Source organism: Eriocheir sinensis, chromosome 58, assembly GCF_024679095.1.
Source record: "Eriocheir sinensis breed Jianghai 21 chromosome 58, ASM2467909v1, whole genome shotgun sequence".
Taxonomy (NCBI): domain Eukaryota; kingdom Metazoa; phylum Arthropoda; class Malacostraca; order Decapoda; family Varunidae; genus Eriocheir; species Eriocheir sinensis.
The window spans coordinates 1,831,504-1,851,816 of NC_066566.1; the positions used below are offsets into that span (position 1 = coordinate 1,831,504).

General features: G+C 43.2%; 2 protein-coding genes across 3 annotated transcripts; both read right to left on the reverse strand.

Annotated features, from left to right (window-relative positions):
* Positions 1-1,483: 1,483 nt before the first annotated feature.
* On the reverse strand, positions 1,484-8,685 carry LOC126985031 (uncharacterized). 2 transcript variants are annotated; one of them, XM_050839277.1, is made up of 5 exons: positions 8,529-8,685; positions 5,941-6,576; positions 5,277-5,496; positions 4,819-4,950; positions 1,484-2,875 (listed from the first exon to the last, which is right to left on the reverse strand). In XM_050839277.1, exons 2-5 carry the CDS (start codon positions 6,000-6,002, stop codon positions 2,600-2,602), a joined length of 690 nt encoding a protein of 229 aa, XP_050695234.1. In that variant the 5' UTR covers positions 6,003-6,576; positions 8,529-8,685; the 3' UTR covers positions 1,484-2,599. The 2 variants fall into 2 exon arrangements, with proteins under 2 accessions (XP_050695234.1, XP_050695235.1); XM_050839278.1 differs by having other exon boundaries at positions 8,393-8,540.
* Positions 8,686-10,472: 1,787 nt separating this feature from the next.
* LOC126985033 (DNA replication licensing factor mcm7-like) lies at positions 10,473-20,313 on the reverse strand. Its single transcript, XM_050839279.1, has 14 exons — positions 20,158-20,313; positions 18,724-18,858; positions 18,180-18,289; positions 17,928-18,052; positions 16,512-16,692; positions 15,326-15,472; positions 14,983-15,156; positions 14,254-14,763; positions 13,673-13,854; positions 13,135-13,246; positions 12,609-12,773; positions 11,820-11,905; positions 11,038-11,158; positions 10,473-10,868 (listed from the first exon to the last, which is right to left on the reverse strand). Exons 1-14 carry the CDS (start codon positions 20,192-20,194, stop codon positions 10,788-10,790), a joined length of 2,166 nt encoding a protein of 721 aa, XP_050695236.1. The 5' UTR covers positions 20,195-20,313; the 3' UTR covers positions 10,473-10,787.

Consider the following 20,313-nt stretch of genomic DNA (forward strand, 5'->3'; position numbering starts at 1 on the left):
GACGACCGCTGATTGGCTCTCCCGATGGTCCCTCTCTGGTTCCTTGGCGCTGATTGGTCGAGGACGAAGTTCCCGCGTAATCCTGGCCAGTGGCTGCCCGGCTTGCGTCCTTGGATGGGGCGGACCACGTGAAGGTTATTCGGCGTATTTCTCAGGTTAGGTTTTTCCTCCTTTTTCCTTATGCTTCTGGTGCTGATTTTTGGGGTGAGTGATTTATTGTCTGGTGTGTGTGTGTGATGTTTTGTGGTTTTGTACGCAGTTGTGTGTGTGTGTGTGTGTGTGAGAGAGAGAGAGAGTAGGATATATTTTTTTTTTCATTACTGGTACAATTCATACCTTTTTATTTAATGGCAGAGATTGAGTGTGTACAAGTTCGTCATTCAGTTATGCAATGTTAATATTCCTTCATGACCAATGACTTATCTGGTTATAAAATAGCTGCCCTAATCGAGTAACATGAGACAATTTACAGACCAACAAGTCCAAGTAAAATATTATACTCTGGACCATCTCCCTTGTACAGTCTGCTTGAATATGACAAATCTCCATGGACATGACTCACCCGTCGGCACTCGACGGTACCGACTACTGACGTGTATTGGACACGTGCATGAACCACGGCACCAACACCAACTCAGCGCGCGCAACATAGCGACACTTTATGTTATGGAAATGTTCTGGCAAGACACATATTTATCATAAGGTAGTAGGTAATACCTCGGTGCTCAAACTAAAGTTAGCAGTACGGCGATGGCTCACTTATGATTATTCGTCAGGTTATATTTAATGGGACACTTCCAGCCACTTATTGATGCTACTCCTCCCTACTAAGACAGCGAGACGTAACAAATGTCGAATATACCACAGAGACCCTAAGAGATCAAGAAGAAGAAACCAGGTAGGGTGCAAGTAAAAGAACACCGCTATCACGTTGGTGCCTTTGTTAGATCAACATTCCTAGGTACAGGTGTGGCTGCCATGGCGCAGGTGTTTAGCTCAGGAACACTGGCTTGGGCTTGTCTACAGACATTATATATATGCACGAACATTAATTTGTGCATATATGTTACAAGCAAAACCATGACAAGTTTTTTTTCTTTTCGTCTTTTAATATCATTTAACGCCGTTACATATACTAAAAATTGGAATAATGAAGAACGTTCTTTGAAAATATAAGTACTATAATAAGTACTTCAGTGATGAAGCAATCGTGAGAAAAAAATATATCATCGTGTTTCCACGTTTCACCTCACCATTATTCAGCAACCTTTAAAAAAATACATATAGCATTTTCCTTTGTCTCTGTTACATTTAATCATGACTTACTAATGCTTCAAAAAACTTTCGGAGTCCTTACCGGTCCAGCATCAAGTCAGAATCACCCACAAATCATGCTGGGCAGGGCAAACAGGTGTAGAGAAAAGACTGCTCGAAAAAATAATTGCTTTTACATAACTATCACATGCCAGCACTTATATACTCCTGTGTGTGTGTGTGTGTGTGTGTGTATATATATATATATATATATATATATATATAGAGAGAGAGAGAGAGAGAGAGAGAGAGAGAGAGAGAGAGAGAGAGAGAGAGAGAGAGAGAGTTATATTCCACCACAGATATTTTCACCACTCATTTAAGAAAGTATTTCTGGTAGCTAGATAAAAATAAAATATTATCTTTTTCATTTTCATGTTAAACGAAATTCCTTTTAATTAATTTACTACCCCCAGGCCTGTAACAAACATTTTCATTCGTTTGTCTTGTGCCTCAAACTTCCAGTTTTAATGCAAACGTTTCATATATTTATTACTTTTACCACAGTATGTGATGAACAGCCTCCTATTGGTTTGGGGACATGTTCTATCAGTTGTTTCCCAGTCTGCCAGGTACTCTTTATATTATCTATGACGGCACTGAATGGTATGAAAGACTGATACCGGAAAATGGGCTCTAAGTAGAAATATGTGCGTATGCATGTCTCTCTCTCCAAGCAAGTACACGAATGTAGGTCAGAGTTAATCCCGGCTTTAACACCTGGCAGCCGCACCTTGACCACAAGTCGACCTGACCACTACCTTGCAGTCTACCTCCTGGGATGAGGGTGAGGGGGCTCTAATTAAGGGATTTGTACTACACTTTCTTCTCTCCTGTGGGAATTTGTCCGGTGGGGTTAGGGCGTGACCTCGACGGTGTCAGGATGTGGCGTAACGACCTACTGGAGGTGATCTAACATTTAATACACATACACCATGAGCAGTATATATATCACATAGAAAGGCCACGCCTGTAGAGCTCAACGTGGGACGATGTGACAACCAACAACGCGACCCGCTCCCAGTATCATTTTGGAGTACTCGAAAAAAAGCTCAAATATAAAAATAGTACAGAAACTCTGGATTTAGAAGGGCCAAGTGAGGTAGTTTTCGAGTGTGAGAAGCAGCGGTGCCGCCACCCTCTAATAAAACCCATCTTGGACCACTTAAAGATATATAAACAATCTAAAATTAATAATGCCGATAAAACATTACTTTCAGTTCGCCCTCTGGTTCTAGAGGGAGCTAGTGGGGGAGTTTCCTTTTCATGCTTTGGGAGGCAGCGCTCAAGTCCGGCATGAAGCAGATATTTGACTGGAAAAGGCTGGGGAGAGGGACGAGGCTGGCCTGTGACCGAACATATCCCCGGGGCCGTCGTGGTAGTCGTAGTGCACGCGGCGTATGGACAGGCCCTCGGGCAGGTCGTCCGCGTCGGTGTGCTGCATGTAGGAGAGGAAAGCCATCCACAGGAAAGAGCCGCACGAGACGAACATCACCCTGTTCTTGGCCGGCACGAGGCTGAAGTTGAGGCACTGCACCAGCGGCCACACCGACAGGCTGATCTGCGGCACATAAGAAGCTTAATAAGTCTATGGTGTAGTAACACACCCCAAAGAACTCTCTCTCTCTCTCTCTCTCCAGGAGCTAATACCTCCATCAATGGTCGAACAATTAAGTTATGAAACCTTGATGCTGTGCCACCAAGGAGAGCTCGGTCCCCTTGGTGCCGCCTGCCCGCCGATCAGATGCATGCCTTCACCGTTGGGAGGTCCAGATAAATGTGACAATAATATATGCGTGCGAGGTCCAGAAAAAAAACTGTTAAAGTGCAAGACATGACGAAACCCCTTCAGTTTTATATATTTTTCTCTGATTTCAGGTTTTAATACCATTTAATACAACTATAATTAAATGAAAAAATAATATTCAAGTAATTCAATATTACAGTAATCATGAAAAATATTGCACGTATCCGGGGGTCCTATTAACCCCATTATTTGACATCTGCCTCAACGAGCGCCGACCCTTCCCGCCCTAGATTACAGACGTTTTGCTCCGCCACATGCTGACGAATTCCATTTTTTAGATTTCTCTTACCCTTGATAAAGTATACATAGGTATAATTTTCCGAGGATAACATATGCACGTAATATATGAATACACGTTTCTAATGTGTCTTTCTTCTTTTATATACTGGGGATGTTTGGAAATCCAAGCTGAAAAAAAAGATCCTGATATCTCGCTATAAAAAAATATAAAAGTGTCTGCCCCAGGGAAATGATAGGGCCATACAGGTGCCAAACAATCCTTGTCAGGAGTGCCAGCAAGCCTGGCAAGTACACACGAGCCGCGGCGGCCCCTCGCCAGGTGTGTTGGCACCGACACAGCGAGCATTGCCTGACGCAACGGTGTGTGGGGCATGAGTCACATGTTCCATTCACAAGCTGTTGATCGTAGCCTCTTATTATTTACTTCAAGTACATGAATAGGTGATTGTCTCATCATTATTTTCGTTCATTAAGAGTGTACTTCAGGGAAGGAAGGAAGGTGGATCGGTGGCAGATACACTATTTTACCAGGCCAGAAGGTAACACTGAAGACAGCCCGGCCCATCTATCTGAACATTATAGCACAAGCAACTTCAACAACACTATCCATCCGATCAAGACTCAGATTACCCGACCCTCAGAGGTGCGGCCTTTCCGGCGTGCAAACAGGTGTGGGGAGAAGTGGCGGCGTTAAGAAGGGACTTTAGGGGCTTAAGCTGCTTAAGTTCACCTAAATCCTCTCCTCCTCCCCCTCGACCCACCGTCAATTTTGAAATAAAATATTGTTCATTCTTAATACCTCAGCTCCTCCTTTCTAAGAAACCCATTCTGTGCCTCCGCACCCTAAAATTGTGTGTTAATACGTATACTATATAGAAAAGCCACGTATATCTTGCGAATAAACCATTGAGTCTATCTGTGTGTTTGTCTCAGAGGAATGCAAGATCATCACACGAGCAAGAATTAATATAAATACAATTGAGTTTTAAATCGAGGTTATACAAAATATGCCTTGGATGGGAAGGGTAGATGGTGAACGACTGGTATATAGGAACTGCCATGTGTTGATCGACTGGTCTCTTTATAGCTGCACTTGTGTGTGGTAATGAGCGGAAGCGTGATGGGGTCTGAGGGACACGAGGGGCAAGGTTCACGTGGGTGGACCTTCTCACAGTGAGGACGGACGTCACTCTCTGGTCTATTTGTGTTCATAACGTTTGTGAGCCACATGTTATTCCGAAGACGTCGTAGGCGTAATTACTCTCTCTCTCTCTCTCTCTCTCTCTCTCTCTCTCTCTCTCTCTCTCTCTCTCATAATGTCAGATGACCATAACTTGCGACGCCAAACAATGTAATATTTTTTTATGTATGCATGAATTGCACCATCCTATCTCCATGTCAGTCACGAACACTGTGCACGCCCTTTCGTCAATGTTCGGCGTGGCATATATACTTACCATCCAGGTGGACGGAAACTTTCTGCCCCACTCGTCCAGCGCCTCCTCCAGCTGGCGGCCCTCCAGCAGCGACATGCCCACGAAGAACTGCGAAATGTTGACGGGCGCGAACACCAGCTGGTCAACGAAGCCCTGCGAACGACATGTGTTGATGTCTGGTTATGGCTGTTAACTAGTAGTAGTAGTAGTAGTAGTAGGAGGAGGAGGAGTAATAGTAGTAGTGGTACTAGTAATAGTTGTAGTAGTAGTAGTAGTTTGTCATTGCTTTGTCGCTGTCACTGATGTTCTTGTGGTATATGGATTAAAAAATCAAGGTAGAGTGCCCGAGTTCAGTAAATGTCAATATAATTATATAACATTGATGAGACACACTACCTCTAATACTCCACACGTGCCCGGATGATTGGTGCAAGAGGAGAGGGGGGCACGGAGGGGGGACATCACAGGAAAACACCCACCTTCGCGAGGGCCTGGGAGAAGGAGGCGCCGGGCACGAGGCGGGCCAGCAGCTGCAGCCAGTGGTACAGCAGCGGCGCCGTCACCAGGCCCCCGTAGAGGCCGTAGCGCGCCGCCTCCCGCAGGTCCCACCATTCCCGCGAGTCGTCCAGGGCCTGCTGCAGGAGGTTCCCCGACGGCCACAGCAACGTGTAGGTGATCATCCCTCGCGTCACGGGGTATCTGCAATGTATACGTGCATAAATATATATATATATATATATATATATATATATATATATATATATATATATATAGATAGATAGATAGATAGATAGATAGATAGAGAGAGAGAGAGAGAGAGAGAGAGAGAGAGAGAGAGAGAGAGAGAGAGAGAGAGAGAGAGAGAGAGAGAGAGAGAGAGAGAGAGAGAGAGAGAGAAAATGGCAACTAAACTTGTTTCACCTATAGTTAGATAAATACGAAATTACTTATAAGAAGCGTCAGGCCGCGCAATAGTAATGATTACATTGATTTCGGGACCCCCCGATGCTTAACGAACGAATATTCATTGATAATAATGTTATTGTGAACGAGCTCCATAAAAACGTCCCACTTATTTCGTTAAAGTTGCGGAAAATAAAATCAGTTGACCTTTTCCCTTAGACTTACACTAAAACTATTTACCTGTCGGCCACCTTGCGAAGACTCTTCACCAGGGAGCCGAAGACGGAGAGAGTCGCCGGCATCTCGAAGTGGCGGTGGGTGGGTGGGGGGGGGGGGATGCGAGGAGCTCTTCGTCGAGGGAAAGTGGCGGGCGGGCGACTTTTTCCTTTACGTCGATAACTGTTCCTGAAGCTCGCTCGCTCGCTCGTTCGCTTAAAATAAGTCACAGATTATTTTTCAGTCCTTCAGGTTTACCGCACATGCAACTTCTGATGTTGTTTCCAACGGGATCACAAACTCACTTTCAACAGTGATCGCAATGATGTTCCTCGAGCTGGTGAGAGATGCGGTGACCCACTTATCTATTTTTAACACTCGAAGGACAGGTAAGAGAGAGAGAGAGAGAGAGAGAGAGAGAGAGAGAGAGAGAGAGAGAGAGAGAGACGTCACCAGCAGTCTTCAGATTTCTACACTGCTGCAGTTGTTGTTTTTCCTTATTTATTGTATTCACTTGAAGCAAGATTCACACTTCGTAACACTTCGCCACTCAGGTGTTAGATACTGTTCGTTGGGTTCCTCGATCGCCTTCCCTCTGGAGTGGGTCTTGAAGCTTGATACGACCGACGATGCGCACGGTCTCGAGGGCTGGCCTTGATTCTGTTGGCGATGGATGACCCAAAGTTGTATAAGAGACACTCTGACAATCATCTATCGTCTAGTCGTAAACAAACAGAAAAAAAAAGTTGTATAAGAGACGCTCTGACAATCATCTATCACCTAGTCGTAAACAAACAGCAAAAAAATAAATAAATAAATAAAAAAAAAGATACATAAGATACGCTCTGATAATCATCTAGTAAACACAGAAAAAAAGTAAAATGATTGGCTAAAAACATAAATAAACAAACAAAGAAACAAATAAATAAATTATAGAAGATACAAAAATAGGTATACCTAGCATAGAGGGATGAACAAAATACGAAAGATTTGGAACAGTGCGATACGGGATAAAAAAAGGGGAAAAATAACGCATACTGAACAGAGAAAACGATAAAAGAAACCCACAGACCCACATACGCCCCCTCATTACTGTGTGTGCGTGTGTGTGTAGGGGCGGGGGTCACGTGACGAGCATACATGCCACCGTCCGTATACCCATGAATGACGAAGTGTTGGCGGGAGATCAACAACGCCGGGGTGACTTTTATGCTGTCCCGGAGGTCTCGTGGTGTAGCTGATTCAAAACTATCCCTTGGTGTTATCCAATTTATCCTGCCACTGCCGTTGTGTAAGACCTCACCTTGGGGCTATACTGGCTAGGCTGACTAGAGCAGTGGTTCTTAACTTTTTATTACCACGCCTCCTCTAGGAATGAATCGTTTCCTCCACGCCCCCTTTCATTTCAGCCCATGCTCTTCTTAAGATAATAAATATTCCAACAACAGAACTACCAGCTTTTTCCTCAAGGCATGCCCGCCCCCCCTGGAAATTACTAACGCCCCCTAGTTTAAGAACTATTAGACTTGAGCAAAGTGTGTAGGCTTTATGACATAGGCCTATTCCCCGGAAATTTCCTCTCTGCCCCCTGACTCGTTCCCCTTCTAGACGTTTCCCTTTCAAAACATTCTTCAAATTCCTCATTTATTCATCACCCGTTTATAAACTAAATAACTAAACTACTATAGTCGGTTCCAAGAGAACTGGCATAGATTTCCCTTCAGTAGTGGACTCGCGGACTTGGCGTCATTGCTTGAGTGACGGTCTCCGCGCCGCTCATGGGCTGTTGTTTACTAGATCTAAGCTGGGGCTTTAGGTAGCACCACAGAGTTATATGCCTTATATACATATAACTCTGTGGGTAGCACACACACACACACACATATTTACAGTTGGGATATTTCGTTGGGGATATACCCCAAGGGAGGAAGGCGGTAGAGAGATGCCCAATTCTTTCAAGGAGGAGGCCCAACAAAGGGGCTGAGGGCGCAGACTCTACCACGGGACCACGGGAGCCCCCCATATTTACAGTCAGAAACTAATTTTTGTCAACTCCTATGGTTCAACTTTATGCTCTTAATATGTGACATTCAATTTAATGAATTATTACAAATATTTTCATCACTTGGTAACTCAATGCATATGAAGAAAAAAAATCGCGTACAGTTAACACCACTGGACACTACAATGTTTCAATAAAAAAAAATCTGCATCGGGCACAAATTTCTATTAAAATGATTTCATCACTGATAGGTCCACAAACATCAACGTGAGGGTGGGGAGGGAGAGTACGTAGCTACCTTGCACTCAAAGTGAACTTCGTTCGTAGTCGATCGCACGGTATGCGACGCAGCGAAACTATTATATTGTTGAAAATATTAAGTCGCCGACACCGAGGTGAGAGCGCCGTGGAGGAAAGGGAAAGGTTACGTAACGCTACGTTTGCACAATAACCGTATTTCGGGATCGAGATTACCTAAGGCAGCGCTCTTCAGTCTTCATGCGGATACTAGACCTGTATCAGGCATTCCACTCTAAACAGCAGTAATGGGGCGAGACTCGTCGTCTGAAGACCCCTGCCCTGAACCGCGACACCACCAAGATGCTCGAACCTTGCGTCAGGCGGCGTGCAGACCGTCCTGGCAGTGGTGCTCCCCGGCCCGCGTACGCGAGACTTGTGCCACAGTGTTCCCTTGGCAGAGGCGGCAGTGCCATGACGTTTCCATCGGGTGTCGTGGCCACCATAACGGTACACGGGCCTTGCTGAAGCGCTGCGGAGACCCTACGTCATACCGATGACACAACAGTAATGAACTGACGAAAAAGCGTAGTGATCATTAGATTGATCCAAGTCGGCATTAAAGACTGGAATCACGTTTGTAATCTACCAGCACCAAATAATAATAATAACTATTATTATTATTATGTCTATCATGACAATGCTTAGTATCACAAGTCGAACTAAACGTACTACTGGTGAGGAAGCAACACAAATTAACCCAAAAAAGGACACATCTCACAATCAGCCCTGCTCACTCTACAGTGTTACTCCCGCCCATGGCTATGGCGATTGCAAGGCAAAGCCTACGGGGCCCCTGCCTTTCGAAGTGGGTAGGGTAAGGCTCCCTAGCACCTATTTTTGCTCGGGGGGGTGGGGTACGGGAAGTACCACATGCCCGCAGAAGCAGAACGGCATGGGACTAACGTTCAGAGGGCTCTGCATAAGAACGTAAGGAGTCTGCAAGAGGCCGGTTGGCCTTTACAAGGCAGCTCCTGTACACTCAACCCCACCTTCCCTCACCATCCATGGCTTTATCTAACCTCTTCTTGAATCCACCACTGGACTTATTATGGCAATGCTGGAGAGGTAGCTAAGGAGACTGATTACGTCTTTATATGCACACATTGGACGGGGGCTTCAGAGCGGCAGGGTTTTCTCAAGTGTAGAGTTCTTTGCAACTGATTATGAGTTTGTTGTTCTAACACTCAAGCTTCATGTCTGGACTTGGCTAGACATGTGTCCTGTCTGGCAACCACAGACCTAGCCAAACCTCAGATTTTTTATCTGGATTCTATTTTGGTTCCCAGGCTTGACTGGACACATGTCTGAGAACTGCCAGACCGCAGATTATGCCCGGGAGATCAAGAGTTGAGGGTATGTTCATGCATGAAGGTGCATTTTGTCACTGGCCAAAGAAGGTTGCAAAGTTGCTGGCAGAAAATAATTTTTCTGTGATTTGAGTGGCCTGGAATCTCTCCTGACTTCATTCCAATGGAAAAATGTTGAGCAGTCATGAAAAGGAGGCTGAGGAGCAGTCATACTAAGTATTCCAGAGATTAAGGATATCATAAAAAATGTTTGGGTGATAGAAATGGATAGAGTATTTCATGAATTAGGCTGATTCTGTGCCAAAGGCTTAGATATGATTATAAAGAGGAAATATGATTAAATACTAAAGATTTAACTTGCTTTCATGTGGAATAAACATCTTTAAATATTATGTATTTCATTTATAAGATATCTGATGTCTGACCACAGACCATTTTTTAATGGTGTCACTCACACATCACTGCCTTAAAATAAGTCTGGGAGGGTTGAAACCACTTGCAGCTCACTGATCAGATTTAGGGCCCTTTCACAGTCACTTTTGTTTGTTTTAATCGTTACCAATGGCGGCGATCGGCGCTATAGTATTTCCATGTGAAACTGGCCAATGGGGTAGTGGCGGCTGCGGGGTTAGCCTAGCCCCGCACCTTACCACACACTCTCAACACCTCTTGCTTCCTCTGCAGCCGCCACTACCCCATCGGCCAGTTTCACGTGGAAAACTATAGCGGCGATTGCTGCCATTGGTAACAACCAAAACAAAGTGACTGTGAAAGCGGCCACTAGTCCACATAAATTTCTGCATGTTCTTCATATTTGTGTCAATTTATGCTCTTTTTACTATAACAAACACCATGTGTAAGTAAAGAAACAAAGGAGTAAAAGTCTATCATGTTCTAAGAGTTATCTCTATTTCATCGTCTTAAACTATGAGGGGAAACAAAGAAAATTAATAAAACAAAATTTAATACAAAAATTACTTACATGAAAGTTGACATTAAAACTAACACCTAGGCGTACAATGCAATGCTACTGTGACAAAAATAAAGTCTATATCTATCTACTCTTTTTCAGTCACACAGCATCCGAGTTCTCATGTAAATAATTATAGAAATAGTATATCTTTTTGTAACAACATTTCTTCTACATTCTAGTACTGTACTCTGTGACCTTTCAAAGAAGACAAAGTGCCACAAGAAAGGTACTACAAAAATAGAATAGAAAAGATTCCCTAACCGCCAGGCAGCCTCCAGTCACGCGTCCTTCACACAAACATCAGCTTGGTACGAGCCTGGTTCACCTGCCAAACATTCAGCTCCTCATACTCCTCGATGCACTCATTAACCTGAAAATGAATTAGATATGTAGGACAAAATTCAAATATACAAACAAATAAAGGATCATTCACTTAAGTGCTTTATTTTTTCTTTGTCAGGTTTGCAATAAAACTCACAAATCTCACAAGTAATGTTTCCTTACATCCATGAGTGCTGCAAACACACAACAATCCTCACCTGGTCTGGCTTGTATCCCTTGCTGGTGCACTGCTCCAAGACCTCGCCCAGTTTGATCACGCAACTTTCCCCGGCAATCTCACGGATGAGTGTGAAGATCTTGTCTGTCACCGTTTGGGCCCTTGGGGATGAAATGATTAAGTTTAAACTCTGCAAATGCACTGTAAAGAGGCACATTTTACCTAGACTACTCTGGATAATGGTTATATACCTGTTGAAAGGAAGATAATCTAGTCATCTTTAGAACAGGGATAGAGCACTACTGTTCTACACAGTAGCAGACTTCTCACGGATTATGAGGGTTAGCATCACTAACTTTAAGGGCAAGGAACCCTGTCACAAGACTTGAATAAAAGCTGCTACTGCTACTGGTTGAAGTATTAGTTCAGCTTCCTTTCTTAAAAAGACAATAACCGTTCAGGTCCCTCTCTACTGACTTTCCTTCAGTAGGTCAAAAAACTTGATCTGCTTACTTGCAGTTAGCAAACTTTATTAAACTGAGAGCGTTGTGGGACCTACTAATGATAGAGTGTTTGCCAACAAAACACGTCACTTCCAGGAACAGGACAAGTGAGCAAAGTCACCTGAAACTGTTCACTGGGGAAAGTTGTTGCCTGTGTACAGCTGAGGAAATCATGCCTCTAAGCCAGCAGAATTTGTGTTGACTAAGTTATATGAAAATTCTGAAGTGCATACAAACCCAAGGGAATTAATCAGATTACATTAACTTTCCTACACCAAAGAGAAGTTGTGAACCTCAGCTTCATGATCCCTCAACTAACCTTCCAGTCTTCTCATTGTTGTGTGTAAGAGAATCTTTGCTCATCTCCATGAGTCGCATTGCTTCATTTACATCCTCTTTCTCAACCTGCAGAAAGAAAAGTACATTGGTTAAATTAAAAAACTGATATAAACAAGATTTTGTATGCAAGAAATATGCACCAAGGTATTTGGGTGATTTAAATTGATAATATTCCATATCCTATAAATTACTTCTTTAGGTTGCTCACATTTTTTATGGTACAGAAGCAGGGCAAGGCCACAACATACTGTCCCAACAAAGAGTAGACAGAAGTGTCTTGATACTTTTGTCTAAACTGTTTGAAGTTGCAGGAAGGTGTAAATACAAATGAAAGAATATGCTTTAAGAGTTTACCAGAGAAAAGACAAAGAAATGAAAACATTAGTTAACTCTTCTATAAGGATGTTGGACAGCACAGGATGAACTTGAGCAGAAAGTCTTATGAAGAGAGGTAATGGAAGAAATGGAGGCAGCAGTTAGGAAGTTTAAAAGAGAAGGTAGTATTAAAATAAAGATAACAGGCAAAAAGGGAAGCAATATTGCCATTCCTGAAAACAAGGTCTATGGGATTGCTATCAGATGCACAGCTTTGGCACTGTGACCATTCTAATTACTGTTCTGAACAATAGTTTCAGGGTGAGCGGCCCACCTGTCAACTTCCTGCAATGCAGGAGCTGCTGTAAACCATACAGTGTACTAAGATGCATTGATCTCCAGGTCTCAGGGGTTACATGCTACAGTTGGTATAAAACCCCAAGCGATTCCTTACCACATCCACCAGCCTGAGGCGAGCAAGGGCGGTGGCAAGGCGCAGCACCCCAAGCAATGTACGGGCAGAGGTGAAGGTGGTGTCCTTGTTGTTGCGTGCCTCCTTCCGCATTTCCACATAAGCTGACACAATGTAGTCTGTTAGGCTTTCTGGGATGTATGGATTCTGAAATAGCAAGTAATATTTTTTAGGGTCACTTGTCATCAAAGTCACCAAATGTGCTGAAGGAAACAAGATCTTCTTGGTTACTGAAATCATACAATGACAATAAAATACCATGGATCCAGAAACAATGAAAAACTTTTTTCCACTGTTGTATACATGAAACACAACTGACATGAATACATGAAATCAATTAAGTGCAACTAAAACAAAGGTAAACAATATGTATGGAATACACAGGAAACACAAATGATATGTATGAGAAATGTACATAATTCCAAATACAGCTGATGCAGCAATATACATGTATACATTTTTAAAGCAGTATGATACCATTGTAACTGTCCACATTTAAGTCTTTTACCTTCTTCTTGCAGAGAGCAACGTAGCGCCTCATCAGCTTCATATTAAGAGGCGTGAACTGTGTGGGAGGCTGAGCACAGTGCTGGTGGACATAGGTGATGTGCTGGGCCAGTCTGGTCAGGAGGGGGAGAAGGGAGAACAATTAATTGCTGAGACACACTGCATTTATTAGTTTGCCAATTGGTCACACTTGATGCTTTGCAAAATACAATGAGATTTATACTATTAATCAAAAAATTAACATGAGGACTGAGAATGTGTTTCTGTATCCCACTGAATAGCTCAAGAGGGAACTAAATGGCTGTAGACTGAACATCATACAAGCACATCAAATGTTAATACTTATCACCATGGAAAATGGGACAACATATGACAAAATAGGTGCTTTCAAAAAAACTATATAGAACTAGCCATCTATCTAAACTGTGGCTTATTCCTAAACATGCAGGAGTCTCCACTGCTATTGTCAATAAACTGTTTCCTTACCACTCCAGTCATACATGGCCCCACACCATTAAAAAAGAATCAGCAAGCCTTACCTTAGATCATGTTCTCTGTCTGGCCTGTCCTGAATGAGCCAGAGTAAGTCAAACCGAGACAACAGGGCGGCAGGCAGCTGGATGTTCTGCTCCACGGTCTTTTTTGGGTTGTATCGGCCATAGGCAGGGTTGGCAGCAGCAAGGATGCTCACACGGGCATTGAGACTTGTCATGATCCCCGCCTGGAGGTGTGGAGGAGAAGGTGCCATCAGCATCAGCAAGCTTACTTTCACAGCAGCAACTCATGGTAAGGGATGTGAATATCATTATCATCCAAGACAGGGATCAACATAAGAGGCAACTAAAAGGAACATATATTTAAGGATACAGGAGAATGAATGTAATGATGCAGGAGAATAAGGCCAAGGACTTGACAGCCCTCCCTTACTCTGGCTACAGCTTCCATCAAAAGGCTCAAATGGCCTTTTTAACTTTCCACCATGACTGCAGGAAATGGGATTGCTAATGATGCCAATAATCATGATCATCCTTTTACCCATTTCCCACATATAGAAATGTTGAAGTACATTTTGAATATCAATGTGCATACTGTGTAACCCCTTGATAACACAACACATTACCTTTGCAATGGAGATAGTCTGCTGCTCCATCACTTCATGAATAGCAGTCCTGTCAGCCTCAGCCATCTTGTCAAACTCATCAATGCAGCAGATCCCCTGGTCAGCAAGGACGAGTGCCCCGCCCTCTAGGGTCATCTCACCAGTGAGTGGGTCCTTCATGACAGCAGCAGTCAGGCCCACACCACTAGAGCCTCGGCCGGTGGTATACTGACTACGGGGGGCAAGACGGTCGATGTAGGAGAGCAGCTGGGACTTGGCCACACCTGGGTCACCCATGAGGCAGATGTTGATGCTGCCTCGAATTTTCATTCCATTAGGGTTGCAGTCCACACCACCTACAAGCAGCAGCAGGAGTGCCTTCTTCACATCCTCGTGGCCAAAGATTTCCGGGGCAATGGAGGTCGCCAGTTTGTCATAGAAGTCTTGCTCTGCAATCTGTTTGATCTCTTCTTCGGTCAGGTCCTCTGCTCCAAGTTCATCATCCTCAGTTTTGTTCATTTTGATTATTCTCTGGAAATCAACATTTCTGATAAAAATTAAAATAATCAGGATTTGATGACTAATAATTTCATCTACTTACTGACATACATGGCATATTGAATGCACCAAAACTAGGTTACAAGACAAAGACCTTTCAAAATCAAAACAAACTTATATGACTTGCAAGCTTTATAGAACAATCCGATCAACTTTTTTAGTGCAATAACATGATGTAGAAGGTGTTCTCACATGAGCATCAAGGTATGTATCAGAGAGGAGTCCCTGGAGGATTGCCTTGAAGCCGTGGCGCAGCATGGGCAGGAAGATGCCTGTGATGGCTATGTGGTCACCCGGCTGGCAGCGTCTGGTCTGCTCACCTCGACAGAGCACCGTCAACGAGCGTGGGATGTTTCCAACTGGGACCTTAAAACACAGGAATTTCCAGTCAATACATTTAAAAAACACTACTGAAAAATTATACAAATATCAAAGCACTCTGTGAGCACAAACTGAAGGTAAACTATCAATCCAGACTGTACTATTAATTGTCTTCACGAGTACTATGATTTTCCTGTCCTATAGTCACACTCACCTGGTCTGAATGTTCCTGTACTTTGAGTTCCTGGAATTTTATGAACTTTGAGCCTCTGGTCTGCAGGAAGAGACGTCCCCCAGACTTATTCACATTGCAGTCTGCACCGGGACACATGAGCTGCGGCATGAAGCTGGAGGAGTGGATCTGTGGAGAGCAACAATAATAACTTGTGTCAATAAATGGATACTCCCAGGTATAAAGACTATGAATAAAAAGTAGACCAATACAGATGTCATGGATCTTTGTTAATAAAATCCTTGAATTGATAAAATGACAATGACTAGTTGGTACGTGACAATAATAAACATTTAATGCACAAATGAACAAGTTGTATAGTTGTGGCAAGAAAACCCAGCCCCTAGCTACACATATTAGGTTATGGAGATGGAAATAAGCTTCTGGTAGTATTTACTTAAAAGACTTTAGTATGTAAAGTAGGGGGCATGTATGTTATAGCTGTGCATGGCCTCAGTGCTCATCTCAGTCTCATTGGCCCTTGAGCCTGTGGTGGGTGAGAGGCTGAGAGCCCAGTACCCAGGACACAAGACAAGTGCAACATCCATATTACCAGTTTACCTTCCCCAGGTTTCCCCAGGTAGCCATTTATTGGCCAACCTAAAAAAAAAAAAAAAATAAAATAAAAAAAAAAAAAAAAAAAAAAAAAAAAACTGGGTGGACTGCCCAAGCTGGAATTTGAACCCAGGCCCACAAATTCATAGATGATAGCTAGGCATGCTAACCACTTCACCACAGAGACGGTATGAGGTATATAGGAAAAACTAGCAATAATAATTACACTTAGTAACATTTTTTTAGTAATGATTTATAAAGGTGAAGAAAGAAGAAATGAAGACTGACTAAATAAAATTAGGTTCATGAGAATGAGAAGGAATATTGAGATTATGAAGCAGGATCTACTCAGTAAGATCTGCCTTTAATTTTCTTGAACAAGCAAGGAGAAAATAAAAAATGCTCACTACTTCCTTTTCATTTAGTGAAAACAGACAGTTTCTGATTTGCACTGGAAAAAAATAATCTATGTGAGGATCAGATTAAATATTTTGCATAAGATTTTCTGACATACAGATACAAACCAGTAAAATTCCCACAATTTTATACCAGGTTCATAAACATCTAAAATAATGAGGATTGGAGTTGTATCTGGCCAGCAGTAAACACTCACCGGCTGGTAGGTCTCAGCACCACACTGGTCGCAGGTGTAGGTGGCTACCTGCAACATGGGCTTCACCTCCGTGCAGCGCGTCACAATGCCCCGCACCTGGACCAGTTTGCCAATGTGGGAAGCCTTCACTGTGCGGATTGGCTGTGGCTTCTGTGTTGACGGTGCCCTGAAGTACACCTCGCTGTTGGAAGGAAACAACACTACTCAGTAACTTCTTTATTCTGATACAAGCCACCAATCAATTTATATTTTTTGTTATTAAGAACAATGAGAACAACGGTGGAGAGCATGACAGTGGATAGGGGGAGAATGGAGAATGTGAATGAATTAGGAATGGTTCTATATATGCATGTGCACAGAACTAGAGGGCAGTGAAGGGCAAATGGATAATAGGTACATTGGAGGGTTATGAAAGAAGTGAGCTAGAAAATTAAATAAGGTACAGTTGGAACTTAAATCTTAAATCCCGCCGCCATGTTGCCTCTCTATCTTCTATCGATATTTTCACACTGAATGCTCTTGTGAACTTGCTATAGTCTATCGATTTTAACTTGAGCCCTTGGGTGCGACTCACACAATGGACAACTCAAGTAGATCTCACTCTCGCACCCTGCACAGCCATGCAAAGGAGAGAGAGGTAGCGACCCTCTCTGAGGAGAGTAATGGAGTGATGTGGCACCAGCGTGGTCTCATGGGGAATCCCCGAGTCGCGCCCAAGGGCTCAAGTTAAAATCGATAGACTATAACTGAATTCCTTCCCCCCTCCTGCGGCCTCACCGCACACAACTTTCTACTCAAGCTCATCCTTTTACTGTCCAAATCCCTGACGCACGAGGTAACCAGCATCTTCACTCTTTCATCCCTCACGCTGGTAAACTCTGAAACAATCTTCCTTCATCTGTATTTCCTCCTGCCTATGACTTGAAATCTTTCAAGAGGAGGGTATCAGGACACCTCTCCTCCCGAAACTGACCTATCTTTCGGCCACTCCTCTGAATGCTTTTTATAGGAGCAGTGAGTAGCGGGCTTTTTTTCCCATTATAGTTTCCTTTTTTGGAATGGGTGTAAAAGCAGGAGTGGATTGTAGAGTAGTTGAATGAATTAAATATGGTACCCTGAGATGGTTTCTTTTGATTTATCATTTTCCAGGTCATTTCTTCTTACAGGCAACTGAAGTGAGGAACAGGCCAAAAATATTTTTATAAGAAATTTACAGGTTCTAAATAATAAGACCAACCAGTGAAGCCTATCATGAGAAGACACCAAAGCTTGTTAAATATTTGCTTATCAACTCTGGCAGATAAAAGGTTTGAGTTGAGTAAAATTTTCTTGTCACACAACTGATGAGAAGAAAAAAGTTCTGGAAAATTAAGTTCATGAGTTTTACCATCACAGGCAGCAGTCAGTACTACTCACAATCTCCTCATGAGTTCTGGTGGGTAGTTGTTCTGTGTGTTGTGAACCTCCCCCGGCTGGCGGAGGCGCTGTGTCATCATGAGGCGGTGCTCGATGTACACGTCAAGGGCATCACGCGCCACAGACTGTAGGGGGTCAAGGTGAAGGAGTTCACATACAAGCAAGTATAATCAATATAACAATTAGCACCATAGTAAAAACATTATGATAGCAACAGCCAGATGAGAGAACTGATGGTAATAAATCACTCACCTCTCTCTGCTTGTAGTCTGGCAGCATTTCCTGCACAGCCTCTGAGAAGAGAAGCACATAGCGACGGGTGTTCCCCACCACTGCTTCGGCTATTTCAGGGTCAAACTCAGCTGCAAAGTCAACGAAACTAGGAATTAAGCAAGATCTATTCTTCAACCTATGAAAAAAATTTCATCAATAGAAAATGTCAAAATCTCACTAACTTCAATTTTGCCAGAGACTTCTGTCTTCTAGCCACAAACACTTCCAAAACTCATACTTTTACATTCAATTATCTTTTTTCTTCATCTTTTTTACTAAATTATCTTTCCCAGCCCTCCTAAATCCTGCTGGCATAAAAAAAATTAAAGTGGCCTTGCATCCAATGCGGGAATGTAAAAAAATAACATAAGAGCTATCATTATAATTATCAATTAATGGAATGAAGCACAGAGGAGAAAGGGCCATCTAGCATAATGGACGAAGGCTCCACTACCTGAGCCATGATGCTGGTGCAAATTAGTGCAAATGCTTTGTTAATACTATCAGGATGCAGCAGACTCACCAAGATCATCGAGATCAATAGTGAGGCTGATCTGGTCGCGGTGAGCCAGCTCCACCAGCTGCATGGCATACTTGAATTTCTTGCGGCCGTCATCGCCAACCTCATGGAACTCTGCCAAGAACCTCTTGATTGCCTCTGTGATGGAGACATAAGAACATAATATTTATTGAGATATTCTTTGCTTTAATCAAGAAATGGGAGAGAACCAGTTAACTACAAAACCCTAAGGGAAGTCCCACCAATAAACATTTTTCCCCAGTCCCCTATAGCCCTGAGCATAATTAATATCAAATGCTGTGGAATAGGAAGAGTACATATACATGCATTAGTTACAAGATTTGTAACCCCAATACACCTAAGAGAATAATTTGTAGCCAAAGTTCCTTATCATATTTAATGCCGCATAGTGACCACAAAATTGATCAGAAGTGGCAGAGCCGACTTTTTCTCGCCATCCCTCAGAAGTAAAACATCTTGCCATGCATCATAACCCACACAGCATTGAGGAACACACCAGGAGTCACACAGCATTGAGGAACACACCAGGAGTCACACAGCATTGAGGAACACACCAGGAGTCACACAGCATTGAGGAACACACCAGGAGTCACACAGCATTGAGGAACACACCAGGAGTCACACAGCATTGAGGAACACACCAGGAGTCACACAGCATTGAGGAACACACCAGGAGTCACACAGCATTGAGGAACACAAATGAGTCACACAACATTGAGGAACACAAGCCAAACAGCATTGAAGAACACAGAATCAGCCCCACAGCAATAAATAACACAAAACAGCAGTAAACAACACATACTCAGCCCTATAGCAATAAATAACACAGTAAATAAACAGAACCCCCCCCCCCCCCCTCGCACAAGCTATATGGTGGCGCCAAGACAGACCGAACCCTTAAACATCATTACCCTTTAAATGAGCAATATTAACCCCGAGACACTACTATTAAACCACAACAATAAGTAACAAGCAGTAAATAACACAGAACAGCCGTAAATAACATGGGATTTAGGGTGGCGCCAAGACAGACCGGAACCTAAGACATCATTACCCTTTAAATGAGCAATATTAACCCCGAGACACTAATAATAAACCACAACAATAATTAACAAACTAAATAACACAGAAAGAAAAAGAACAGCCGTAAATAACATGGGGTTTAGGGTGGCGCCAAGACAGACCGGAACCTTAGACACTATTACCCTTCAAAGGAGCAATCTTAACCCCGAGACACTAATAATAAACCACAACAATAAATAACAAACTAAATAACACAGAAAGAAAAGAACAGCCGTAAATAACATGGGGTTTAGGGTGGCGCCAAGACAGACCGGAACCTTAGACATCATTACCCCTTAAATGAGCAATCTTAACCCCTGCACACTAATATCAGCCATGTCACCCTCATCACACCTTTCTCACTGTCGTAGTCGAGGACCTTCTGTGCCATTTCGAGGACAGGAGCCGCAAATATCAGGTGAAAACAGGTGAGCCTCTCTGTCCCGCCGCCGCCGCAAGCTCCTTTTCTTCACGTTTTGGCGCGAAAAGGAAGGTCGCTTTCGGCCCCTC

What these genes read in the sequence shown, in the direction of transcription:
- LOC126985031 (XM_050839277.1), bottom strand. Translation starts at nt 6,002, where the DNA reads ATGCCGGCGACTCTCTCCGTCTTCGGCTCCCTGGTGAAGAGTCTTCGC. An exon ending in CTTCGCAAGGTGGCCGACAG is followed by an intron (nt 5,497 to 5,940) that starts GTAAATAGTTTT and finishes TATACATTGCAG; the next exon opens with ATACCCCGTGACGCGAGGGA. An exon ending in AGTTTCCGTCCACCTGGATG is followed by an intron (nt 2,876 to 4,818) that starts GTAAGTATATAT and finishes TATGTGCCGCAG; the next exon opens with ATCAGCCTGTCGGTGTGGCC.
- LOC126985033 (XM_050839279.1), bottom strand. Translation starts at nt 20,194, where the DNA reads ATGGCACAGAAGGTCCTCGACTACGACAGTGAGAAAG. An exon ending in CGACTACGACAGTGAGAAAG is followed by an intron (nt 18,859 to 20,157) that starts GTGTGATGAGGG and finishes TCTCCATCACAG; the next exon opens with AGGCAATCAAGAGGTTCTTG. An exon ending in TATTGATCTCGATGATCTTG is followed by an intron (nt 18,290 to 18,723) that starts GTGAGTCTGCTG and finishes TTGACTTTGCAG; the next exon opens with CTGAGTTTGACCCTGAAATA.